Consider the following 27,767-nt stretch of genomic DNA (forward strand, 5'->3'; position numbering starts at 1 on the left):
GTGTCGAGACGAGCTACGCCGCCGCCTCCTGTTACTTGTACCATTTTTCTATTGCTAGCCCGGGTGAGGCTGATTGGTCACGGTAACCTCGCTCAGCCTCCTATTACGTCGCGGCCTCCTGTTACTTTGCGCTTCTAGTTCGTTAGCCGAGGTATGGCTGGCCGAGGCCTAACCGGCCCTTCTATGGCCCGACGTGCCCCACCTCGCGTCGAACGAGGTTACCGTGGGCCGAGGTGTAGCTGGCCGGGCTATGCCTTGGCGCCCCCAGTCTTTTGCTGACCGAGGTTTCCGTTGATCGAGGTGTAGTTGGCTTGACTATAACTTGGCATCCCAGTCTTGTGCTGATCGAGGTTGTCGTTGGCCAAGGTGTAGTCGGCCGGGATATGCCTTGGTGTCCCTTGTTCTGTGCTAACCGAGGTGTCGTTAGCCGAGGTGTAGCTTGGCCGGGCTAGGCCTCGATGTTGTTGTCTTGTGTTGACTGAGGTGTCGTTAGCCGAGGTGTAGCTCGGCCGGGCTATGCCTCGATGTCATTGTTTGAGATCTTTCGGTTTCCGAGCTCTCAGCCATGGGACGCTCAATTTCTGGTCTCAGGAGCCATTGGAGCCCTTCTAGGGCTAGCCATTTCTCAGCTAGCTCGGCCATTAAGTCGGCGCTAGTGCGGAAATCCTCGACCGCCCTTAGGCCTTTGTGGGAGAGGGCATTCTTCCTCCACGTTTAGGCTCACCCGTTGGTAGCTGAGTCGGGTAGCTTGCTTGGCAATGTGCTGCCGAGCTTGGAGTAATAGGCTTAGTCATTTCGGGAATCAGCGGAGTCAGCTCGGTTAGCAGTGTGACTTAGCATGTGTGTGTAGTGTGTGTAGTGGCCGGGGGCGCGCCTCTAGATTGAAGAAGTAGATTAAAAGAAGACTTTCATTGCTTATGGGTCTACTGGTAGTACATCCTGAAGTTTCCCGAGTTCCAACTCCTCGGAATTGGTCAACTTTCGATGTCTTCAAGTCTATAAGTGCTCAGTCCAAGGACTCTGGTGACCCTATATAGTCCTTCCCAGTTCGATCCGAGCTTCCCTTCTCCTGGCGTAGGTATAATGACTTTGCGCTGAATGAAGTTGCCTGTCTTGAATTCGCTTCTTCTTACCCTAGAATCGTAATGCCGTGCCATCTTCTTCTATTGTGCAACCATCTTCACTTGTGCTCGGTCCCGAGCTTCTTCTACTAGGTCCAACTCTGCGTGTAGATCTTCGTCATTCTGTCTCTCGTCAAAGAGCTCGGCCCGTAGAGTCAGGGATCCTATCTTCATGGAGATGATGGCTTCAGCACCATAGGCCAGACTGAAAGGGGTCTCTCTAGTGGCAATCTGCGGGGTTGTTCTATAAGCCCAAAGAATGCTCGATAGCTCTTCAACCCATCTTCCCTTGGCCAGATCCATGCGTGTTTTCCAGCCATGCCGATAGCTCTGAGGTCGGTGTACCACGGAAGTCCGATGATCGATCCTTAGGTCAGCACATAAGGCCTCGAACTTCTTGTCGGTGAACTGGGTTCCGTTGTCTGTGAAGAGCACGCGCAGGATATCGAAGTGGCAGATGATTCCCTACCAAAGGAAGTTCCGAGAATTGTGGGCAGTGATGCACGCCAGGGCTTCGGCTGCAACCCACTTCATGAAGTAGTCCAATGCTATGAGAAGGAACTTCTTCTGCATAGCCACGGTGGGGAAGGGGCTGAGGATGTCCATTCCTCATTGGGCAAATGGCCATGGGCTAGCGACTGGTCTCAAAGGGGCCGTAGGCTGGTGATGTAGATTAGAGTGATGTTGGCAACTATCGCATCTCCAGGCTAGCTGGGTAGAATCCTGCTTCATCATCGGCCAGAAATACCCCTGTCGGAGATCACTCGCCGGGGTGATCTCCGCAAATGCCCTCATGTATTTCCCTAAGGACGTAGTCTACCTCGGTTGTGGAGAGGAACCTCAAGTAGGGAAGTGTGTGAGAACGGCTGTAGAGTTGACCCTATATCAAACAATACCTAGTTGCTCTGAGTTGGAGTCTTCTTGCTTCTACCCGATCTTTAGGGGAGGTGACCTCTCGAAGATACTCAGTTATGGGGTCCATCCAAATTGAGCCATGTTGCACTAGGAGGATGAGGATGGCTGATGGTACGAGGCTCGGCTGAGCTAGCATGTCTAGCTGGATGGTTGAGTCGAGGTTGGACTGCGGTGAGCTGGTGAGCTTTGAAAGGGCGTCGGCTTGAGCCTTCTCGGCCCGAGGGATTTGCTGGATTTCGAAGTGCTCGAGCCACTGAATGAGCTCCTGCACCTTCTGTAGGTAGCTTGCCATAGAGGGGGTCCGAGCCTCAAACTGGCCATGGATTTGGTTGACCACGAGTTGAGAGTCGTTGAAGGCCTCGACCCGTCGTGCCCCGAGGTCTACAGCAAGGCGGTGCCCAACAATCAGGGCCCCATACTCAAACTCATGGAGGGTCCATGCTAAGGGCAATGGTGGGTCCATGCCCTGCTTGTACGACGGTGCCGCTGCTTGTCTGGGCCGAAGAGGATAAGGCCGGTGCCGCTGCCCTGCTTGTACGACGAGCCATCAACATGGAGGGTCCATGCTAAGGGCAATGGAGCAGGTTCCTCCACAGTAAATGTACATTCTGCGATGAAATCTGCCAAGTCCTGGGCTTTGGTTGTCAACCGGGGTGCGTACATGATGTCGAATTCACTCAGTTCCATGCTTCATTTGACTAGGTGGCCCAACACTTCCGGTCAATGTAGCACCTGCTTGAGGGGTTGGCTGGTGAGTACTCGGATGTTGTGGGCCTGGAAGTAGGGTCTAAGTTTTCTGGTTGCGGTGACAAGAGCTTGAACCAACTTCTCGAGATTGGAGTACCGGGTCTCTACGCCGTTGAGGACCTTACTGGTTTAATAGAATGGTTTCTGTACTCGATTTTCTTCTTTAACTAATATCGAGCTTATGACCTCATCCCTGGCCGAGAGGTAGAGCAATAGTTCGTCTCCTGGGCTCGGCTTAGTCAAGAGGGGCGGCTAGCTTAAATACTGCTTTTATTCCCAGATAGACTGCTCACATTTCTCCATCCACTAGAAGTCCTTTGGCCATTTGAGAGCTTTGTAAAGGGGAGGCATCGGTCCGTGGATTTGGACATAAACCTATAGAGAGCGGTTATTCTCACGGTGAGCCGTTGCGCTTCTTTGTGGGTCTGGGGGGATGGCATGTCAAGAATGGCTTTTATCTTCTCCGGGTTTGCTTCGATTCCTCTCTATGTTAGTATGAATCCTAGAAACTTGACGGAGCCAACCCCGAAGGCGCATTTGGTCGGGTTCAACTTCATCTTGTACTTTCTATGTGTGTCGAAGACTTCGTGGAGGTTGGCTAGGTGGTGCCCGACCTTTTGAATATCTCATTCCTACCAAGCTATTCTTTGAATATCTCGTTCATCAGCCGCTGATAGGTAGCGCTGGCGTTTTTTAGGCCAAAGGGCATTACCTTATACCAGTACATGCTGCGATCAGTGATAAATGTCGTTCGCTCTTGGTCGTCCGGGTCCATTCGGATCTGGTTGTAGCCTGAGAAGGCATCCATGAAACTTAGGAGCTCATGTCCTACTATTGCATCGACGAGCTGATCAATCCAAGGTAGGGGAAAGCTGTCTTTGGGATAGGCCTTATTTAGGTCGGTGAAGTCGATGCAGATCCTCCACTTTCCATTGGGCTTATTCACCATCATTATGTTGGCCAACCAGTCAGGGTATTTGACTTCCCTAATGAAGCTGGCATCGAGCAACTTCTGTACCTCCTCAGCGAGCACTTGCCACCGCTCTGCGGCAAAGTTTCTCTTCTTCTGTGTCATAGGTCGGTAATGGGGGTCGACGTTCAGCCAATGTGTGATAACTTTTGGGTGGATTCCAGGCATGTCTTTTGCTGACCAAGCGAACACGTCGGCATTGTTCCTCTCGGAGGTGGTCGCCTAGCAGGGAACCAACTTGGATCATCTTTTCGGGGTCTTCTTCAAACAAGGGGACCTAGACGAGGTCTTCGACAGGTTGGTTGTGTTGTGCCTTTACCTCATTGCGCAGGTCATATGCTTCTGCCATCTATGTCTCGGTCACTGGGCATGGTCCTCGGTAGGATAACCGATAGCAATCTCGTGTTGTTTTTTGATCCCTGCGCGCCACCCCTATGCCATACCTAGTTGGAAATTTCAGGGTGAGGTGGTATGTTGAGACTACTGCCTACAGGGCATTGAGGATCGGCCTGCCGAGGATCACGTTGTAAGAGGAGGGGCAACGTACCACGAAGACATCTACCATGGCTGTCACAGTTAGGTTCCATCATCGATCAAGAGGGGAAGAGTTATCCACCAAGTGGGTTGGAGGGACTCTGCCAAAAATCCCATCAAGGGAGTGCTAACTGGTGCAAGCCATTCTCTGGCGATGCTGAGCTCTTTGAACGCATCTTCAAACAACACATTGGTGGAATTCCCTGTGTCAATTAGGGATTTGCCGTAGCTCGAAATTGGCCAATTCGGAGGTCACGACCAAGGCGTCGTCATGCGGTGTCTGGACTCCTCGGAGGTCGTCATCAATGAAGGTAATAGACGTGTTGCGCCTCCTCCCGTGACCTCAGTCGTCAACCTCGCATAGCTAAGCATATCTTTTCCTTTCCAAGCTGCTTTCCCCTCCAGAGGCGCTTCCACCCGATATCACATGGATAACACCGACTGGGGGCCATGGGGCGGAGGCTTCCAAGCTTTTTTCGCTCTTCTTTCCTCATGTTCTAACTTCTCCGTTTTGTCTACAAAGTCGCTGAGATAATCGTGCCAAATTAGATCTTCGATATGGTTGCACAGGTCGAAACAGTTCTCTGTATCGTGGTCGTGGTCCTTGTAGAACTCGCAATATTTGTCTCAGTTCCTCTTGTTGCTTTGCATCTTCATCTTCTTGGCCACCTGATATAGTTGCGGTCGCGGATTTGTATTAGGACTTCAGATTGTGAGACATTAAGCGGTGTGAAATTCCGATAAGTCGGCGGAGGGATGCGAGGCCTATGGTCGGTTCGGTGATCTTTCCTCTTGGTGTCTCTGTCTGCCCTCTCGGACTTGCGCTCGTCGTTCTCTCTCCTTTTTCTGTCGGGCTTCTAATTCTCATCTCTAAATTGCATTTGGGCCTCTTCAGCGTTGATGTATTTCTGCGTGTGGCTCATTAGCACGGGCAATATTTGAGGAGGATTCTTGGAGATGAAGAAGTTGAATAGAGAGGGGTGGAGTCCGTGTTGTTTGGCCGTCACTGCGACTGATTGATTTAAGTCCTTGACTTGAACTGCTTCTTTGTTGAATCTCGCCAGGTAATCCCTAAGGGACTTCGCCTTTCTTTATCGAACTTGCATGAGGCTAGCCATGGTTTTCCAATGCTTCTGACTTGCTGTGAACTACACTAGGAACTGGTTCTCTAGTTGTGCCCATGACACAATAGACCTCGACGGAAGGGAGGAGTACCATGCCAAGGTCGGGCCTTGAAGCATGGTAACAAGGGCTTTGCACATCAGTCCCTCCGACGCACCATGTAGCATCATCCGAGCTTGGAGCACCGTGATATGGTCGAAGGGGTTGAAGTTGGGGGCACACCATCCGGCGAGGGTACCTCGTCCACGATGTCTTGGACAAAGTGTGGCTCCTTGGTGATATGTGTGGTGGCCTGCACAGGTTGATCCACGGCGGGGATTGCGCTCTTAGGGGCGGAAGTATGCTCTAACTGAACTTGATCATGGCATCTCTATTGGCTAGGGTTGTAGTGTGTACGACCTCCTTTTTGGGTTGCGTGGGGTGATCCTTGACTGAACTTGACTCGACAATAGATACCGCGAAGGGCAGCGTCCTTTTGCTGAGCCTTTCTTTGGCGAGGATACATATTGACTGGTTTGTCTAGTTACGGTGATCCCGTCTGCGAGAACGGGCTGTGGCGGTGGGCCTTCGGGTCATGTCCTACCTCATATGCTCAGGTCGTTCTCCCCTTATGTCTATCCAACGCACTTTGGCATCATCGGTCCGAGGATCGTCCTCCGTGCGTGTCGAGGCATGAGGGGCAGCCCGATTGAGTGGTGCAGTAGATCCTAGTGTCTGCATGAATTCAAAGATCCTATCATCCTTTTCCTGCAAGGCTCGGAACTGCGCTTGATCTACCGTGGCTGATAGCTGCGAGACTTCTTAGGGTGGGGAGTGTCGGTTCTCCTGAGTTGGGGAATGGTCAGCTGATCACTCAGGCTGGTTTTTAGGCATCTTGATTGCTTCCTTAATTGTGCGATAAGGAATGAGATTTTTGGGAAAGGCTTTTTATGTCGTTCCCACAGGCGGCGCCAATCTGATGCTACTCAATCCGAGGTAGTGCATGAATCGAGGAAGGCGATCAAATAGTCCTTGTTGGCAGGGCGGGGCCGAGCTACAAGGACGAGGCCACACTTCAAGATCTGTGGTCATGGAAACAGAAGTTAGAGACCTGAGGAGTTATCCCCAGGTATGAACTCCGATGCTCAAAAGTCGGAGTTATCCCCAGGTATGACAATATGATTTTATTTCTTCTAAGTCTTTTACTGACTTAACTCAACATTCTCATTTTTACAACTCATTCCTTGAACATATTATATCCTGATTTCCCAATGCAACAAAGCTGGTCCTACTCTCTAAAATGTCGCAAGGTACACATGAATGTATGGATAATCCAGGAGACTAAAGGTATTATTTCTTTTTTGATTTTCTATTTTATGGAAAAAAGAAACTAAGAAAAAAGTCTCGTTGAGAGTGCTAGAATAACATGTAATAAGAGGAAAGCTATACCATAAATTTGTAAAGTTGACCGAGTAGTGACAAAAACAATAGCTGCATGGCGTTTTGGTGTCAAAGATATCAATGAAAATACGTAAAATGTTTTGGTGATTGAGATATTACTACGCTCTCCAAAAGGTTAAACCTTGGAGACAATTTTATATTTTTATAAGCTTATTGGGAAAGGAGAACGTGTCCGTAGGCCTTTCCCAAGATTGAAGCAGTGGGAGACAGAATGATTTAGTTAGGTGGAAGCTCCAGGGACCATCACACGGAGTTAATAGAACATATGGGACGATGGTGATCCTGTTGCCAAAAAAAAAGTCTTTGGATGAAATCATATATAGTTCTCACTTTTCAGGAATTGATATGCGCCATCTCAATCCTAGTAGTACTTCTACCAAGTTTCGGGTACGACTTACTTGGTACTCAATTGGATATATTAGTGGAAATTTATGGCAAGGTGGCAATTGGCTAATTGGTAAGGTCTCCCATTGGTTGTAAAGAAGACTTGAATCCCACTTTATGCATATGGACATTTATAATATGAGAATGAACTGTAACCAAGGTGTCAACTAGCTTGTAGGTATTTGGTAAAGATTCCAACTGATCTGGGATCGAATCCAAGGTTAGTGAAGGTTGGAGCCTGGATGTGTTTTGGGGTTAGGTTACCGTAGTTGTTAAAAAGGGTAAATTATAAATTAGTATCCTATACTTTGGGGTTAGTCTCGAAAACTACTTGCTTAGTCTAAAATTAGACGTTAGATTGCATGTGGAAGGACATAATTATCTTTCGAATGGCCGAAAGATAATGTTTAAATCCCTTTCTATTGGGATTGAGCACCACTGTTCAATTGATGCCCTAGCCTTTTTGAGAAGAAGTAATGCTTCCCACCAGAGAAGCTAGACGGAAAAACGTCCTTGGAGTGGATGATGTCATTGCCACTAGAGAAGAATTATCCCTTCAATTTATAAGTTATAACAAAGGGGGATTTAGATTGTCACTAGAGAAGATGGATGATTGTTGTTGTCACTCGGGAAAGACAATCGAAGTAAAATGGTCTCAAAAACGTTAAAAATGGCAGTTTTAGTATTTTAGAACAAAAATTAAGTGACATATATTATCACGTAATACAAATAACCGACAGACTTCTAATGGCAATTACTAAATTGGTCACTTTCAAAGTTTGGGTGCTAAAGTAAAACTAACCCCTAAATATAGGTATTAATCTGCAATTTACTCAAAAAAAAAATCACAATCCCTTTGTATAGATACGCGTTCCCCATTATGATACCGGGTCCCACGAAGTTTGTGGCTGAGGTTTAATGCTTGTCCTATGGAAGACAAGTTTTGGGCATAACAGTGTGACCCTTTTCAGTTTTCCTGCTCCCAGTCCTACACTGCCCCAGTGCCCACACGACACTACCCGCAACTGCAAGAATTCCTGTGCACGAGAATTCTGTTCACGTTTATCCTACTCGTACATGGAGAAAATATCATCCTCTGCATAGTATTATGCAGGGGGAGATGTTCTCAATTCATGGGGAGTGATGTATTGTGGGTAGGCATGGACAAGGTTCTTATGGGCAGGAGATCCGGGCTCTCAAAACATTCGCCTCCGCATTGTGAGGGTGAGTGTGAGATATGCAGCTCCACTTTATTGTGGGTAGAAAATCTGGTGTTGTCTCCCAAGTCCCAACAATGTTGGACACCCGAAAGAGCCTTATTCGGCCACACCTACAACATTTATCCACTCATCTGGCCATTAGACCTGTTCATGGGCCGGGCTGGGCTTTCATTCTGTATTAACAGATTTTTCTAAGGCCCAAGCCCGGCTCTCATAAAAGATCAAAGCTCGGGCCCAGGCCCGAGCCTGAAATTTAGCCCACACTGCTACTACTACTGAAGCGGCTGAATAGAGAGAGAGAGAGAGAGAGAGAGAGAGAAATTATAAAGAAAAGAATAATATATAAAATACATATTCTATATTTTATAATATATAATGCTGAGTCGGGCCGGGCTCGGTCCGGGCTTTTTTGACAAATCCCAAGCTCTACCCGAAACATAATCGGGCTTACTGTGTTAGGCCCAAGGTCAGTCCCGCGATCCTAATTACATGACGAAACCCGACCGGGGTGTAGACCGAGTCAGGCCGGGCCATCGGGCTACCCGGCCCAAGAACAGGTCTACTGGTCATGATAGATCCAATAATGACCACTCTCATGAAATGATGTAAGACTGTGAATAGTAATACTCACCACGCATTGTAGTCACATGGCAATTTGTACCTACATCTACATGCCTCAAGGTGTATGTGTATTTCTAGATCCGCAATAGTAGATCCTACCCACAAGATCCACAGTGAGAGAACCCGTTCCAAATAAATTAGTGGGTTGCATAGATAAAATTTAGGGTTGTTAATGGATCGGTTTTAGATTATACCCCGTCCAATCCATAATGAATTTATATTGGATTGGATTGGACTTGGTCCATCCATAATGGATTTATATTAGATTGGGTTGAACGAAAGATAAAAATATATGAATTAATGGATTAGGTTTAAATTAGAATTAATCTAAAATTAAAATAAATTTGAACAGATTGGATGGTCTAAACATTGAATTGAAATGATGCAAAATGGTTTAAAATATTCGTTGGATTAGATTGAATTGGACCTGATCCATTTGTAATAGACTCACATTGGACTGGATCAGACTGGACCAAATCCAATCCAATTGACACCTCTCAAGAATATTTATTTCCTATAACATTTTTTTGATATATGCATTTTGGATACTAGTAATTAAGCACGTGAGAAACTTTTTTCATGTTAATTATTTGAATTTTAGATATATCATAATTAAGATAAAAATTAAAAATTAACAAAAGTAATAATATGACTAAAAATAAACTCAAATGGTTGTAATAAATGCACACGTGCATTGCATGTAAAAATTTTAAATTACAATAACAACTGTTATTATTATTATTATTATTCAATTTTGTACTCCACTAATTTTTGTCATAAAAAAATAAATTTTATTTTAACAAATTATTTTTATTTATTGTGATGAATATATAACATTATAAATGTTACCAAATGCAATAGAATTTTGTACTTTCTCATTGTTTGTGTTTTATATTTTTAAATATTTATTATTCAATTATGGCATCATGAGTTTCTTTGAAAAGTTTGATCATTGACCCACCATCTAGATAAGAAAATAGCTTTACTTTTGGATTTATTTTAAATTATATATCATCTACATTATATAAATAATTTTTACTTATTATACTTAATTTTTTTACATAATTAATATATAATTTTTTATATATTCTTTCGATTACTTTTAATTTTTAATTTTTTAAAGATTTATTATTTAACTATCATATCATCAGTTAAGCCATTTGACCCAAACCACTAACCCACAACCCAAAAAGGAAAATAATTTGATTTCTAGGTTAACACTAAATATTATATTACATTTCCATCATTGATAATGAATGTATAATATTAGAGAAGTGCCCAATATTTATTTTATGAATATGTAACATTAGATATGTGCCCAAAATTTTGTATTTTTTGTTATCATTTATATTTTTTATTTCTTAAAATTTTGTTATTTAACTATCATATTATCAGTTAATCCATTTGACCCAAACCACTAACCCACAACCCAAAAAGGAAAATAATTTGATTTCTAGGTTAACACTAAATATTATATTACATTTCCATCATTGATAATGAATGTATAATATTAGAGATGTGCCCAATATTTATTTTATGAATATGTAACATTAGATATGTGCCCAAAATTTTGTATTTTTTGTTATTATTTATATTTTCTATTTTTTAAAATTTTATTATTTGACTATTTACATTTATACGTTGATTTTAACTTTGGCATTCCCTTTTCATCATTAATAAAATTACTTTATATTTCATATGTATTTTTATTTAGTATAATAAATATGCAATATTAGAGATATGTCCAATTCTTTTTACTTTTTGTATATATATTTTATTATTAAATATGACATTATTTATTATCCCATTTGACATAAAATGGTTGAATTGCTTACCCACCACTGGGAGAGAAGAAAATAGTTTTGTTTTCAAATAATTTTTTAAAATATTTATTAATATGAGATTTAATGAGAGAGAATAGGAAAATAATTTGATTTCTAATTGGTTTTAAATTTTACATTCCATTTCCATCATTAATAAAAACATTTCATATTTATCATACTTATTATCGCTTAATATATCGAATATATGATGTTCAAAATGTTCCCAATTTTTTTTATTTCTACATTTTTGCACTTTATCTATTTTCGAATTTTATTATTTAATTGTGACAACATGGACTGGCCCATTTGACCTAAAATGGTTTAATTTCTTATCATTGCCTAGATGAAAACACTATTTTTTTCAGGTAGATTTTAAAAGTATGTTTTTATGTTATTGTAATTATTAATTTATTATGTATGGATTTAATTAATAGAATTTAATGATGAGAAAAAAATAAAGATGCCTTAAATATATGATTCAATGAAGGTGAATGCAAATTAATACCTTAAGTGTTGGATTTAATGAGAGGAAATTGAATCCACTGAATATCTTATAATTGTCTCTTTTCAACTCATTTAATATTAATAATTGATTATCCTTTTGCCCTCATTTTTTATCAGTAAATTTAAATATGAAATGTCAAATTTTATTCTCAAAAAATCCCAAAAATATTAGTGAGACTATTTGTGCTTTTTAAAAGTAGAATTGGTGAGAATGGTTTTAAAAATTGAAACCACTGTTTCACGAGTGAAATGGTTCAAACCTTGGTCGGACATTGTTTGGAATCTAAATTGGACTCAAATTCATGATCAATTCATGGATCCACCGGTCCGATTGACCGTCCGATCTAATCCGATTTTCAAAACCATATAGGTGAATTACTGAGCAGGCCATTAATTATGTGGCCCCACATCCAACATCATTTACAAAAAAAAAACGCTAAAAGAAAAGGAAGCATAGGAATAGTTTTTTGTTGTCATATAAATCATGCATCTTACTGATGCCACATTTGTTATCTTATTGCACTTCGATAGGGCAGCTAGCAGCACCTCATCCTGGGCTGAGCTGTGGTACCTCGTCGTTACCGGTCCAACGGATCTCGGCGTGAGGAGCGACCTTCTCGAGGACTTGCTGACATGTGGTACCTTGTTATTACCGGTCGAAGTGAACTTGGCATGAGGAGTGACCTCCCTTGAGGACTTGCCGACCTGACTAAGGTCCAAGTGGCGACCTGCGAGACGTGCTTGCCAACCTCCTTTGCATGCATCATGCCACTCATGGGTTTCTTGGAAGTCGGCTCTTGCACTGAATGTTCCAAAGGAAACAGAATGAGGCACAAAGCTTGGTACGTGAAGCCCAAACCAAACAATGCCTATATAAATGTTTCATCTCCTCCCTAAGAGAAAAAGGTACATGCGATTATTTAACTCTCAAATACTAGCAAATTTGCTTTCAGCTCTCTCTAAAGCCTCCAATTCGTTAATTTAAGCATCAGAGTGCCCACACCGTGTAAAGCACCCTGGACACTTTGACCTATCTTCTTACAGCTCGACCAGGCGACCTCACTAGCCTGACGTCCAAGTTGTCCTCCAACAATGAGCACTACATCATGCATCATCAATTGGCATTATCTGTGTGAATTGCTACACAAAACCTAAGTTCTCAGCCATTCTTTGAGCCTCAAGTAATGACATCCTCAAGTGACAACAACAACGCCTAGATCAAAGGAACCCCCCAGGGGGTAGAATCAAAATAATCGGCCTAGACAAGTTGTAGTAGCCTTGCCCGGAAAAATCTTCCAGCCCTAACTGTGAGGCCGGTCCTGTGTTGATCCTTACATGCTTTTTACAAGAGTTGACAACCAACGAACTATGAGGCCACCCCCGCAGGTCGAGCCCTCTATGATTCCCATGGGAGTTGATGACCAACAGACCATGGAGCAGCCCTCATAGGCAACACTGTCGAGGTGATGAGGTGTTGAGAGTGAACTAGCCTGTTAAAATTGCTCGCTTTGGCGACTCGGACGAGTTGACTCACGATAGATGTAATCAGCCCAAACGAGCCTTGTCAGTTTTGTTCGTGAGGTCACCCCTACAGGTAGAGCCCTTCGTTGCTCCTGTAAGAGTCGATGGTCAACGGACTACACTAGATCACGCCCCTACAGGTCGAGCCCTTCCCGTGCGAGTTGGCAACCTGTAGTTAGTAGAGTTGCCCCCGTTGGTTGAGCTCCCTGTGGCTTATTGTAGTAGATGACCAACGTGTCCAAGGACTGATGCAATGCAACCAACCCGCCATTCAAACACCAACAACAACGCACGTATCAATATCACAAGGTGGAAAAAAACTAAACAACCAGCCCGAGCGAGCTTTAGCAGTTTGGCCTAGATTGTCTCCCAGCCTAACTACAAAGCCTCACTATTAGTCGAGCCATCCATGGCTCTCGTGAGTGTGGGCAACGAGCTACATGTGGAACCAGCCTCACGAGTCGAACCTATCATGGTTCCTGTGAGGGTAGGCAACCCGTAAACAGTTGGGCAATCCCCTAAAGGTGGGCCCCCCACAGCTTTCAAAGTGGACAACCAGCAGTTCTAGGAGCGGAGTAGCACATGTGCACCATTGACTTGGAACGCAGACCCGTTAATCCTACGTAATGGCATAGATGCGGCCGTGTTTAAAGATGCTACAGAATGACCATTCGCTTTGGTGACCTGGTTAAACTAAATTCTAAGGGAAGCCAAAACTACTTTTAGCATCAAAGCCCCTAAGTCAATCTCGAAACGCGTTGAAAATAGGTAGTCCGCCCTATGCAGGTCGTCCTCCATCTATCTATCTCGGCATCATTTTGACAGCTGAAATTATAACTGCTTCTGTGACCGGGGTGAGCTAACTCACAATACGTGTACGCTGGCAAAAATCTAGTAAGGGGAAGTCAAACTACTTTTAGTTAAGGCCCCCTATGCCGACCTTTGGATACATCAATAGTTTGACATCTCGACATCGTTTTGACGGCCGAAATTATGAGTAACCGCTTTGGCAACTTGACCCAATCGAATTCTAAGGGAAGCCAAATCACTTTTAGCATCAAGGCCCCCTAAGCCAACATCAAAACACGTCGGCAATCTCAAAGCACAAAGGTATCTCACTGCTGACCTAATAAAAAAAATAAAAGAAATTGAGGAAAGGAAGACTTCATAGAGGATTTCATACAACCAGCGAAATAGAGAGCATGTCACCTTGGGCCTCATCTTCAAACAAGCTGCACCCTTCGCCGAATTGACCTCGACTCGAGTGTGGGGGGCAATTGATGAGGGTAGATTTGGCCATTCGTTGTCCTAGAAACACGTGGCACAATAGGACCGCCACATGACACCTCAACACCACAAAAACAGTTGTGGATCCCACTAAGTCAAGGAGGCACACCTCAGAGCTAGTCCGAGCACTTCGTACACAACTCGAGCACCTTGGTAGGGCAGCTAGCAGCACCTCGTTCAGGGCCCACCTGTGGTACCTCGTCGTTATCGGTCCACTGGATCTCGGCGTTAGGAGCGACCTCCTCGAGGACTTGTTGACGTGTGGGACCTTTTTAGTACCGGTCGAAGTGACCATGTGAGGAGTGACCTCCCTTGAGGACTTGCCGACCTGACTAAGGTCCAGTTGGTGACCTGTGAGACGTGCTTGCCAACCTCCTTTGCATTCATCATGTCACTCATGGGTCTCTCAAAAGTTGGCTCTCGCACTGAATGTTCCAGAGGAAACAAAATACGGGACAAAGCTTGGTCTACGTGTGTGACAACCTCCGAGGACTTTGGACCGGTCAGGCATGTCTTCCTAGAGATCTTGGACGTGGTGTGTGTAGCCCACGCCAAATGATGCCTATATAAAGGTCTCATCTCCTCCCTGAGAGAAAATGTATATGTGATTTAACTCTCAAATATTAGTAATCTTACTTTTAGCTCTCTCTAAAACCTCCAATTCGTTAACTTAAAACATCAGAGTGCCCACACCGTGTAAAGAACCCAGACACTTTGACCTATCTTCTTGCAACTCGACCAGACAACCTCACTAGCCCGATGTTCGAACTATCCTCCAACATGGAGCATTAGATCACTTATCATTCCCGGCTACAAAATTCTTCCTAGTTCTAGGTAAAAGGGCAGACAACAAACAGAGCCTAAGATACCAAATTCCCAAGAGGTATGGATAAAGGGGAAAACGACCATACATAGCATTACGACGGTGAAAAGAGGAGAGATGGAGAGAGATAGGTAAACGGGTAAAGAAGAGATACCCTATACTCAGAAAAAGAAAACAAAACAGACAGTTTGTGGTGCAATCCTCAGCGGAACCATAGGACCGACCGATCATGGTACAACAAATCAGACGGATCCTTCAGTTTTTAAAAGCCTTTTGTCTCAAATATGTCTCGATTGGAAGTTGGGCCTGCTTACAATAAAAAAGAATGAAAGTCGGGCCCCACATCACAGTTGCATCAGGCTTTTTTTCTTTGGTGGGGTCGTGCCGATAGAAGAGAAAAGAGGGTATTAAACTATTAACGGTACAAGAAACAAAATTTCGTCCACCCGTCCCCTCCCGTTTAGAGGGACCTGGTCCTGGAATCAAGTTGCCACATGGCACTTGGAAAAAAGCAGAGACGTCTGTTGACCGCTGGCCTGCGAACCCAGTGCCCCGACTGGTTCCTCGCTGTCCGTACGGGTTAGGTTCGGTGCGGTTCACTGCCGGTCAAGGGTGACCGACATGGTACGGGTTCAGGCTTCAGGGCGGAGAAGATGAACTGCTTAATCCGAGGTGGAACCAGCAGAGTAGCAGAGAAGCGGTGTTTTGATCTTCCCCAAAAAAAAAATAAAGAAATACAACTCCGTGTCGTCTCGTATGTGCGACTCTGGTGAGATTCTGGAGAAATCCGGTGAGGCCCTATCTTTTGTTTTTCCATCGGGGAATCTCTCTGACCGGAACCAGGAAAAAAAGTAGGTGTCAGCGTTCCGGACAAAAGCCGGTAAAAGAAAGGAAACATAAATGTAAAACTAATAACAATAGGCTTGGCTAGTCACTTTGCTACATTAAATTCGCCAAAATGGTTCCACTGATGTTTTGTCTCACTCGTTTGTCCAAACTTACACCCTCAATTTGTGCTCGCCTCCCTTGCTTTGTATTCTTTAGTTTAGTTGCTATCACAACAAAACAACATTGCTATTTGCTATAAAACCGTGGGCCTCTCCTTATATTATCCGCAATTTTGCCAGCCCTGGACTTAGCAGCCCAGTTTATGACTCGTTTGGGAGGGCGAATTGAAAATTCTGTTAAGCTGGTTGAGTTGTTTTAAAGTGTTTTTGAAAAGTTATTCAAAATAGCTGTAGCGGATAATCCTTTAAATGACTGACTAACAGTTGATTTGCTGATTGCTCTTTAGACTTTTCGTCAAAAATAACTTGGGGGCTGTCCATGCACGTAGGGTCTACATTGAAAAGGGAGAAATCACTATGCTTCAACCATAAAGAGGCTGAAGAGAACAACTCAAAGAATTACTTATCGACAGCCAAGAAAAACCATAAAAATGATTTTTATGAAGCAAAGAAAAACATGTACACATCCTAAGACGATCTCTCTTATGGTCCATAGATGATTTTTGCTTTTAAAAAAATTAAGAAGCCCAGATTTCATAAAATAAAAAATCGTGCAAATACCATAAAAATGTGATATAGTTGTACATCCCAAATATGTCCTATGCATGTAAAAAAATTGATGGGCAGATATTCCCATTGTGTGAAATTTGCAGGAATTTTTCTTTTCAGAAATCGAATCTGCTCCCAAACGGGCCCTTAGCGAGTAGCATTAGCATGAGCTAAAGCGACTGTCCCAATAGGAGGAAGGACATTTTATTCTTGCAAATTATTTTGGTAATGTTTATGTCTTGTAAATTATTCTGTAATTGGGCAAAGTCCTTTCAAAAATTAGTCTCGAATCGGCAAAATCCTTTCTACCCTTACAAGACTTAACGATAGGAGAAGGAAACGGAATAAGGGTCGTTACCGAAACAGTAATAGACTGTGGTGTATTAAATGCAATTGGGCTTGGGAAAAGCTGGGACCTGGGCTGGGATAAGAAGTGGCACGAGGATCAAGAGTTGACGGAGGAGAGTGATTCCCGTCTCCCTCTCTCTCTCTTTCTCTCTCTCTAGTGCATACTGCATGCTGAACCACGTTGTGTTTTAACTGCAAATGTATGCTTTCTGACACAACCAAGGACAGTCATAAACGCTTTTCTTTCTTTCTTTGGGTTTCTCTAAGCTTCGAGTTTCTTTTGAAATCTGGAACCTGAATTTGTTCATACGATTCATCCATCTATCTACCCCCCCCCCGGTCTCCTTTGACTTTGATGATCCCAATTCCCAATCCATCGACACCCTTTATCTATCGAAGTACTCACCCTCACCGTCACAGTCGTCAGTCATCGCCTCTGAGTTTCTCACTGTGGACTGTAGAATAATATTAATAATAATTAATGCCAGTAAGATATTAAAAAAATAAATCTCTTTACTTTTTATTTATTTTTTATTTGATTCGCTGGCGGTAAAATTGAGGGGAAGGTGTGGGTACCATGTACCCTAATTCTGACGCTTGTCAATTGATGGCGTGTGATTGAACGGAAGCCGTTGAGATTCGGGGACTTATTTTCCCCAGGTGCCCTCTACACGTAGAAATCTCTGAACGGATGGAAGCACCTCTCACTCTCAATCTCATCTCCTCTTTCGTTGAGGCCAGGCTGAGGCCAGCCAGAGGCAGAGGCTAAGATCTAAGAAGTTGGTGGATCCGACTTTCTTCCTTTCACCTTTATCTGGAAGACTGGAACTGAGTGAGAGGTCACGGACTCACGGGGGGGTTACAGGTTTGTCTGGTTCCGTCCCTGGAGGGTGTGTGGACAATAGTATTTTGTCTATGTGTTGGGTTTCCTTCCTCTATGGGTGATGGCTCTTCCCATCTAATCTTTTGTAAGGATATGTCTCCGTTGGGGACCGCTTTACTATAATGACGGTGACGGACGCATAATCCCTAATCCCGTATGAGACGTTGGACAAAATCTGGATCACCAGTGACTGAGTTGCGACCACACCTCATCCTCATCGGAGTTCAGTTCATTCTCATGCATGCCCATATGGCCATATCTGCAAAAGGAGATTGTAATTTGACGAACTAATTCCTTTGGTACACACTATACAGCAACCAATAGTAATGTAAAATCCACAACGTACATTCACGATCACGTCTTTTCTTTTTGGTTAGCCTATCTTATTAAGAGACGATCGAGGTACTCGATCCCAGGTTCGTCGCTCAGACGAAACCACGTTCACTGACCTTACCACCTAGGCCAGCTGGCAACTTCAAAATCACTCGACAAATAACTGCAGTAAGTAGCAAGTGAATGAAAACTGAACATCTCTTCTTCTCTTGGCACGAAATTTTGTTCGGAATAAAGAAGCGTACAAGAAAGAAAACGAAAAGAAAAAGAAAAGACTTATTCTTGTTAGTATGATGGATCGACTCCCGGTCATTTACTTCACCGTCAATGTTAGAATTAGAAATTAGAAATTAGAAAACCATCAAAAGGAAAGAAAGAAAGAGCCAAGCAAAGCTTTAAAGGTCAACCAAAAAAGAAGGGCATCATTGGTAATGATGAGTGCCGACTGCCGACGACAATAAGAAATTCAAAAGCAGCGAGGGAAAACCTGAACCCCACTTTTTTTTTAGAATTTCTCAGCTTTATGTTTTTTTTTTTTTTTTTTCCTTTACAAGTTACAGCAGCAACACGGCATAAAAAAGGAGACGACAGAGGACTGAGAGCCTTCTTCTCCTAAAATCTTGACTAGGTTATTGGCCATTGATGAGGCTGAAAACTTGATGAACTGCTGCTGCGATCTCATCAGCTGAGCCAAGCTTGCAGTCATCTTCCATCTGCACAATCGGACGAAAATTAAACAGAATATGGTTAGCCTTGGCCCTTGGGTCTAAATCAGAATCATCCAAGTAATGACGAGGTTTATAAGTGTAAGTTGATTGAAACACTACTCTGGCTTTACCTATACCTTGAGATTGAAAGAGTACAGAACCGAGCGTTGGGAGGATGTAATATTGAGGTGTAAGATGGTTAGTCTTAGGTCTTCTAGAGCAGCAATGACTTTGAGAAGCTGTCCAGGCCTCCTGGCAGATAGAATTTTGAGGTTCACATGGGTATGGATAACGATCACTTCTATGTCAGCCACCGCTGACTTGTTCTCGGCAGTGAATTCCTCCTCGCCGGTGTATTTGATATCCGACGACGCTAGCGACGAGTAAGTGGTGTACTGCGGCGAAATAAAGAACCCATTAAATGGGAGGGCCGACGAATCCGGGTCCCGGTGGTTGTGGTGGTTTTCACTATTGTCGCCGTTGCCTTCCTCCTCGGTTTTCCTGATTCTCTTTTGAGCTTGTAGGGATTGCAACAGTTGCTCCAATTCTTTAACAAAGTCAATGGCACCCCCAATGATCGATGCTTGGTCACCCTTAATTAAATCATAACCGTTAATCTTAAATCAGTGTCAATCTATCTAATTTTTCATGAGATAAAAATATTCACTGCCATGGGATTAAGGAACCTAGAAAAACAACTTACATGTATATCAATAATAGCATGAGATAAAATAAGGTAAACTGACAATTAAGACCATAAATGGGATTTAGGAGATATTACCCTTTGAATAAAGGAAGTGGGCATCAGGGACCGGAGAGCATTGAGATGGTCGTTCATCTGCCGTCTCCGGTTCCGTTCGACAGCAATGTGGGTCATACGTTGCGTCTCTACCTCCTCTTTGTTCTTGCTCGGTCTTGTTCGCTTTCTTTTTCTCTTCTCCCTAGTAACCGGAGCAGGCATGGTAAGCTGGGGAGACGATTTTACCATAAGCCGGTCGTCTACCCTGTTGGAGGGAGTCCCCGAGTTTTCGGCTCCACAGTTCTCCGGTGAATTGGGCCCCACATTGCATGCGGAGCTTACAACCTCGAGACACGAAGACGACTGTGGATGATGAGGTTCCTTGGTTTCCGATTTCACGGTTGAATGTGCTTCCGATATGTCATGGGTGATCTTGGTTTCCGATTTTACGGGTGAATACGCCTCCGATATGTCGTGGGTGATGCAGCTTTCCGGCTCCAGTGTTTGGGCACAGGGATCCACTTCGGTCCAGTTGTTTCTTCCCCATGGTTTCTGCTGCTGTAAGCGTAGCAGAAGCTGAAAACTTGGCTCGATTAATGAGGTAAACGTCGGCGACTCTACGCTTTGTAGCATCTGAAGAAACGGCATTTTGTCTTGTAAGCTTGGGATGGCAAATGGTTTCCGTTCTTCCTCCAATCTGAAGCTCTCCGTGCTGATGAGCGACGACCCATGAGTGAAATCAAAAGCTTTCTCTCCCTGTTCCAAGAGCTCCAAGTTCAAATGTTCTCCCAAAAACTGGCGAGGAAGAGAGATGCAACAAAAGGAGGAAGAGGTCAGAAATCAAGAACTTTACATTTGTTTACCTGGTTCAATGAAATGCAAGAACAATAACCTTTCACCTATCAGGTGGGGTTGCTCAGTCTCGACAGAGGAAACAGAAAAAGACCAATCAAAGAAAAAAAAAAAAAAACAGACCAAACAGAATAATAATAGAATAGAATGTTGAGGAGCAGCAGGGCATTGCATTGAATGCAAAGCGCGGTGAGAAGTAAATGCAGTCCCTTCCTGAAATGGGGATTTCAATGGAGAAGATAGAACAAATGAATAAAGTGAAGGATGGTAACTTACACAGGGATTAATGGGTCCTTGGAGCTTCTCCATTACAAGGCAACCGTTGTTGGTAAGTGCGTACTATGGAAGGAATAAAGCTCTTACCTTCCTCCCTCTACCTTTATTTATCTCCCAAATCCCAATCACCAACATTTGATTATAATACTAGGCGAAGTGTAGTTAATAAATGTGTCCAGGAGCAGTGAAAGATCCATAACAAGAATAAAATGCACAATATATTCCCCTGTTTCTGATACAACAGATACACCAATATAGCAAAAATATTAGTCGCCTTGGGAACCCAGAGAAATAGAGAGGGAGAGGTGAAAATGGTGAAAAAGAAAAGGAATTCTGTAGGCCAGGGACGAAGGGTAGGAAATACCAAATAAATTGAACGAGAACACGAGTAAGAGAGCTGTTAAGACTTAAAAAAGTTACGAGAGTGTGAGCGTGTGAGTGTGCGTGCGCGTGTGAAGAAGAAATGAGAGAGAGAGAGAGAGAAGGGGATGGCCACCGGTCAGGATGGTGTTGTCTGCTTTACAAGGTTCCATGCATTATTGGCATGGCAGATTTGTCCAGCAGCGGGGACAGACAGTTGTGGGGACTGGGCAAGCGTACAGCATGAAATAAGAAGAAAGGGGAGTAGCGGGCCTGTGGCATGGATTGTGTGATGATGGGTCAACCTCCCACCTCCAATCGGCCCAATACCTAACACTTATGTTCTATATAAGTATGTGCATGTCATATTTGTGTATTTAGGCCCATGTGTATGTCCCCAATTTAATATATTGTAGGCCCTTCTGGAATCAGCTTGGCATTTTCATTTCGGGTCTGCTTCGATTAAAACCGCAGCCGGAGGTCAAGTCTGAATACATCACACTCGTTTAGCTGTTGTAAAATTGAAAAAAAAAAGGTGACGAGGGGTGATTTGGCCCGTAAGTAAAGGATACGTGGGCATGGCCTGTCATTTGGATAAATCAGTGCAAAGTGCCATGTCAGCAAATCAGGGAATTCGGGTGCTCGATTGTCTTGAAGCCAAAATTACTTTGGTACCCATATATGCTGAGGTGCCACGTAATCAATTCTAGAACCATTTTAGCGGACTCTGAACTACCCAAAATCATGTTGCGTAACCGTAGGCTTTATTTTCTCTCCGTCCGAACTGGAAGGAAATGATAAATCTCATTAACTGATGTATTACTCCCCTACCAAAGTGAAACAGATCCCAACATCACGGGCCAAAGATTCCGGGAACGTTTCAAGAGACCTACGGCATCCCAACTATATAAGGGCGTCAGCCCCAGAAACTTAGGTATGTGCGATTATTTGCTCATTAGTATTGACTTAAGCATTGGAACGACCTCGTCGGGTTAACCACCCCGGATTCTCTGATCCTCTATCTTGCAACTTGGTCCAACTCACTATACGACTAAGGTCCATGTCATCTTCCAGCTAAAAGCTTACAGATCGTGCACAATCAGAAGGAAAGAGAAAAAACAGAAAAATCATTTAGAAATCAGCGAACTGAAAAACTTACAAGATAGCTATTGTAAATTAATAAACCCAGAAACAAGAAAAATGATTGGCAAGTAAAGAAAATAGAAAGAAATCATAAAACAAAGCAATACAGAGCATATACAGAGGTTTACATGATTCGAGTTGTAGCTTACGATCATGAACATTAAAGGAGAAGGGATCCACTAAAATAATAGAAATTATAGTCATACTATTCACAGCTTTCCTCACCAACCCTTGCTTTTATTACATCCAAAGTTCGATCTCTTTCTACATCTCACACATCGGCATACATTCTTTTCTTGGAGCCCAAGATTCAAGATTACTTCCTGTGCAACATACAGCCAGGTCAGATCCTCAAAACTAAGAATGGGATGGGCTCGAATCTGTTATCCATGAGCTGTTTCCACATTTCTATCCCCGAAACATTACAATTGCGCATTGAGAATATCTCCCTTTATTTATTCATGAGGAGATATTTCCAATATATGATGACGGTTCTCAGTGTTTAGGTGTATATAAAAACAACTTGTGAGTAGCAGCAGATCCCAAGTGAAATGGAACAGATTTTGTGAACTTCGCAAAACCCTTACTGCAAATCCTGTGTCCTACAATTCTAGGCTAATTATGAGTCTGGATAGCTGTGAAATGGGATGCCCCACTAATCCAAATGAATTGCAGTTCCTATATGTATGTAGAGTACAATGCAGTACAATTCCAATATGAGTATGATCCATACTACCTGGACCTTTTTTTATTTGGTGATACGCACCACGCTAATAACCCTCTACTTCTATACTGGAGCGAACATACAAACTGAACCACCCCTCAGTTAGCATACCATACGATGTACCATGGGCTTTCTCCACTTTCACCAAAAATCATTATTTTTTTCAACTTTAATTATCAAGTCAAGTGGTGAAGCAAATTTGTCACTGAAATTCAAGTACCAAAACAACAATAACCATGGTACCGGTTATAAAACCATTCCTCTTCTACAACAGTTCAGACTTGGCAGATGGCATTAGGGGTGGATTCAAGCTAAGCTGAGTCGAATATCTGCTTATTTGAATTTAGTTCAGTCATAAATTATCAGGCTCAAACTCAAACTCGAACTCGAGCTCACCTAATAAAGTGTCAAAAGCTCAGAAGTTCGAATTCAGCTGCCTCCGATTGCAGATCTCCTTATCAGTCAAGGTCTCCCTTAGCTGATGAGATGTCAAGCCGAAGTCTCCCTTAGTTGCCAAGGTGCCGAACCGAGATCTCCCTCAATAACCGAGGTACCGAGTCAAGGTCTCCTTCAATAACCGACATAAAGTGGCATGCTATGTATATATACTCAACTAGGCTCACGAGCCAAGCTGTATTAAACTTGAACTCGGCTCAATTAACAAACGAGCCCATATGTTAGGCTCAAATTCAGCTCAAAGCTCGGTTTATACCGAGCCGAGCCGAACTTGAACAACTTGTCAACAGCTTAGATCGTGGCCACCCCTAAATGGCACTATCTCCGAACGGGGAATGATTGTAGAAGATTTCCAATTGGTAAACTCTGATTTCCTAAATACCTTTAACTACAAAACCAACATTATTTGTATAGACTCGGTTGGAAAGAGTACAAATACAAATATATGTGCAGTGCAAATACATAAAAAATAATATAAAATATAAGATTTTTCACTTTACATATTTGTATATTTATATTTGTACTTCTTCTAAACTGAGGCATATTTTTACTCATTCTGGGCCATTATTTGCTTTCCAACACTAAGTTAAGTGGGACATGATAAAATTAAGAATGCATATGCTTTAATGTGTATTCATTTTCAGGGTTTCCTTCAAACACGGAAATCGTAACAAATTTACAGATCAAAGAATTACAACTTCAGAGGACATTATTTTTTTCTAATTTAATTAGTAAAGAATGGAAAGGCATTGTGATGATTATTGCATAATACCAGAGCTAGATGCATGGCTGCAAGAAACAACTAAATCAAAGCCTTTCCTGTATTATTATTATTATGGCCCCACCTTGAATTAGATGAAGTGAGGTCTTCGATGGTATTTGGGATCTGTTTCCCGCAAGTTCTCACGTCCCTCTACTCAAAGAGGAGATATTCTCAATGTGCAACTATAATATCTAATGGATAGAGATGTGAAAACAGTTTATGGGTAGCAAATTCAAAGCTTTCTATTGTATGTTCCAGGGAAAAAAAACCTTTGTTGTACATAGAGCTCTCCACATAAAGTAAAGGCTCTCCTAGGGCTGTTCACGGGTTGGGTTGGGTCGGTTTACTGAGGTTTTTCCAACCGACCCGACCTGGTCGGGTTACTTGAGATGGAAACCGAAACCGACCCGGTGTTAAGCAAAACTGACCTGATCGGTTTGAGTCTGTTTGGGTCAGTTTTGACTCTAAGTTAGAATTAGAATAGAAGACAGAAGTTATCAAGAAAATAGAAAGTCAAACTGTATTACAGAAAGAAGACTGAAATTTGTATATTTCAAGAAACTTTCTAAGTTCTAATCTAAGTAAAAAATGACACCTAATTCTAATTGTAATTGCCTAATTGGTTGCCTGTTTGGTGTAAAAGACTATAGAAACTAAGATCTTTTGATTCTTTTCTTTAAACTTTTCCAAAAAAAATTCATTGTCTAATTGTCTTACAATACTTGCCATTAATGTTATTCCTAACTAGAAAACTAGGTTAGGTTGTAATTAGGAATTATGATATAGACAACTTAGTTAAGTAGGAACTAAGTCAGTTCGGTTTGGATCGGTTTCGATTTTCACACAAGAAAACCGAAACCGACCCGAACCATCGATTTATGAATTTGTATAACCCAAAACCGACCGATGCTGATGAAAACTCGACCGACTCGGGTTGGATCGGTCTGGCTTGGTCGGTTTGGTCGGGTTGGGCCTTCTTATGAAGAGCCCTAGGCTCTCCTTGCATAAATCCATGAGATTTTATTTTATTTTTGATAAGGGAGGATATATTAAAAATATTTAAGGTGGACACATCATCAAATGGCATTTGAGAATAGAAGAAAGCCATACATGGGAGTTGGCATGCTAAGACCATGTTTGGTTCAATTCTCATTCTTTCTCATTCTTATCCAATGAAATTCTAAAATAGAAAAAAATGGGTAAAAATAGGCAAAATGAGAAAACATTACTATGAACCAAACACTTTTTTCTTAAAAATGAATTCTTTTAGACTGACAAGTGTTCTATGTTGCTCATTTTTATTCTTCAAAAAAAAAAATTGTGCCGATATTTACAAACCACCAGCCTTGGTCTCCAATAATCAATGTTTACCAATTAACATAGATGTTTTGTAAATGTACTTTCGCAAAATACTTTTGTAAAATTTATAAAAGTGGTTTCCTAAAAGTGCTTTTGTACTTTCACAAAAGTGCTTTCATAAAAGTACTTTTGTAAAAGTGCTTTTATAAAAGTACTTTTGTAAAAGTGCTTCCATAAAAGTGCTTTTATTAAAATACTTTCATAAAAGTGCTTTCGTAAAAGTACTTACACAAAAGTGCTTTCCTAAAAGTAATTTTATAAAAATACTTTTGTAAAAAAGTGCTCTTGTAAAGGTGCTTTCATGTAAAAATACCTTTACATGTTTAGTTTGTAATCAAACACTCCAAAGCAATGTTTAGTTTGAAAGTAAAAATAGGGAAAGGAAAGGAAAGGCAAAAAAATCTTTATAAATTTTGTATAGGTTTCTATTCCCTACCTTTTCATTCAAATGTTATTCATTCTTGCTCATTCTTACCTTGAATGAAGAAGAATTAAAAGAATGAGGCACAGAACATGGCCTAAGTGACCACGTGAACAAACGAATGACTTATCTTGTGATGTGCTCGAATGAGCAATCTATATAGGAAAATATTTCAATAGAAATAATAATTACAGCAAATCAGAATCAAGTAGTAGCAAGATATTATGTAATGTAAATGTGCAAATTTAATATGAAAGATGCGAAATCTAAACTATGAGAAATGAAAAAATAGAGCATAGAAATTTATTGGTAACTGTTGCAGCAAAAATCTACCGATTTCCCTTGTTGGAAAATAGCTCGGACGGATGGGTTAACTTGACGAGGTGTGTCCACCGAACTGCAAAAAGTGAAGAATCAGAGTACCCAGGATGTTGAACCTGGGGTGAATGAATTTCATAGATCATGTGCGTACCTTCTGAAGGATGGAGGATCGAATTCTTTTTATAGGTGTCGGGTCTGGGTTCCATGTTCGAGATATCCGGGGATGTCGTACCTTATTGACCTGTTATCTTCGGGGCACTCCCCTTCCAAATTGGCGGTGATCTTAATCCAATCTCTCCGAGTCATACGGAGGCCGGTGTCATCCATGCCAGGTGGGCGACTTCAACCTGCCACGTAAGTCATCAATACTCTGGAAGTTGGCTGACTACTTAGATAGTTGGCTGCCCGAGTCTGAAGAGTGCAAGTCGGCCTTCAAAGTCCTCAGCTTTCTCCACGGAGGTGGAAATAATGTACCGCCCTGTTATGGGGTGTTTGGTTGATCTCGTCAGTTTTCTCCACGGAGGTGGAATTAACAAGAGGAACAAGGAGTAAAAACTTCTACTTTCGCGCTCTCATAGAGCTCTTTCACGTCTCACCTAAACCCCTTCTTAGAAAACTGCCTACTAGTGCAGCTTGCACGCCAATGTAGAGAGGTTTAGTTTTTGTGAGAAAGCACGGACCACTAGAAAAACAAAGGAGGAAATTAAAATAAAAGGTGATCGGAGACCACGCGTGCAACACGGCACAGCACAGCGTTGCAGCAGGCACACGCAGCCCAGCCCCACCCGGCCCAGATCGACACGTACATGCATGCGTGCGGTATTCCCAGCCTATACAGATTACAGAAGCTAGAAATCAAATGAAACACTCTAGGACTCTCCACTATTCTAGAGCAAGGATTAGTTAAACGCAATGGTTATTCACTTATTCTTGTGGAATCAATGATAAGGCTCCATTATGCCTGTAATAATATACATCTATTCACACTTTTTACACAGTGAGGCACATAAATTTATTATTGACGTCATTAGTTTCACAACCTATCAAATAGTTAATCCGAATTCTTGTAAAAATTAAGGGAAATAAAAGTATAAAGTGCATTAAAATTTAAAATAAAATCAATGTTTTCGAATCCTCATTGACTCGGATGGTCGGACCGGAAACCGTTTAGATGATCGTTTTTTTATTCTAAACCTGGTATTCGATCAAAAATCATTGAATTAGTCAATGAACCGTTGACCCAGACAATTTGACCGTTGAACTGTTTGACTCAGAGAACGGTTTGCGGTTTAGAACAAGAATGAAAAGAGAGCAAGTGAAGAACTCTCAGATTTGAGATTTATTGGAGAGATCAGTTGAAGAGTTGAGGGATGTGTGAGACAAAGAGATCTGCGAGATCTGGGAGAGCAGGCTAGAGATCTAAGAGATCTGAGATCTACTGGAGTCTTGATGATAGATATGAGAAAGAGGGAGAGAGAGAGATCTAAAACTGAG

At 42.4% G+C, this 27,767-nt stretch overlaps 1 protein-coding gene across 1 annotated transcript; it reads right to left on the reverse strand.

Annotated features, from left to right (window-relative positions):
- Nucleotides 1-18,546: 18,546 nt before the first annotated feature.
- Nucleotides 18,547-26,886, reverse strand: LOC104593286 (transcription factor bHLH57-like). Its single transcript, XM_010253046.3, has 6 exons — nt 26,425-26,886; nt 26,286-26,349; nt 20,727-22,552; nt 19,641-20,393; nt 18,997-19,452; nt 18,547-18,865 (listed from the first exon to the last, which is right to left on the reverse strand). Exons 3-6 carry the CDS (start codon nt 20,757-20,759, stop codon nt 18,782-18,784), a joined length of 1,326 nt encoding a protein of 441 aa, XP_010251348.1. The 5' UTR covers nt 20,760-22,552; nt 26,286-26,349; nt 26,425-26,886; the 3' UTR covers nt 18,547-18,781.
- Between the last annotated feature and the right edge of the window lie 881 nt (nt 26,887-27,767).

Source organism: Nelumbo nucifera, chromosome 3 (assembly GCF_055504915.1).
Source record: "Nelumbo nucifera cultivar China Antique chromosome 3, China Antique-T2T, whole genome shotgun sequence".
NCBI lineage: Eukaryota > Viridiplantae > Streptophyta > Magnoliopsida > Proteales > Nelumbonaceae > Nelumbo > Nelumbo nucifera.

What these genes read in the sequence shown, in the direction of transcription:
- LOC104593286 (XM_010253046.3), bottom strand. Translation starts at nt 20,759, where the DNA reads ATGGAGAAGCTCCAAGGACCCATTAATCCCTGT. An exon ending in AAGGACCCATTAATCCCTGT is followed by an intron (nt 20,394 to 20,726) that starts GTAAGTTACCAT and finishes CTTCCTCGCCAG; the next exon opens with TTTTTGGGAGAACATTTGAA. An exon ending in CCACTTCCTTTATTCAAAGG is followed by an intron (nt 19,453 to 19,640) that starts GTAATATCTCCT and finishes GATTTAATTAAG; the next exon opens with GGTGACCAAGCATCGATCAT.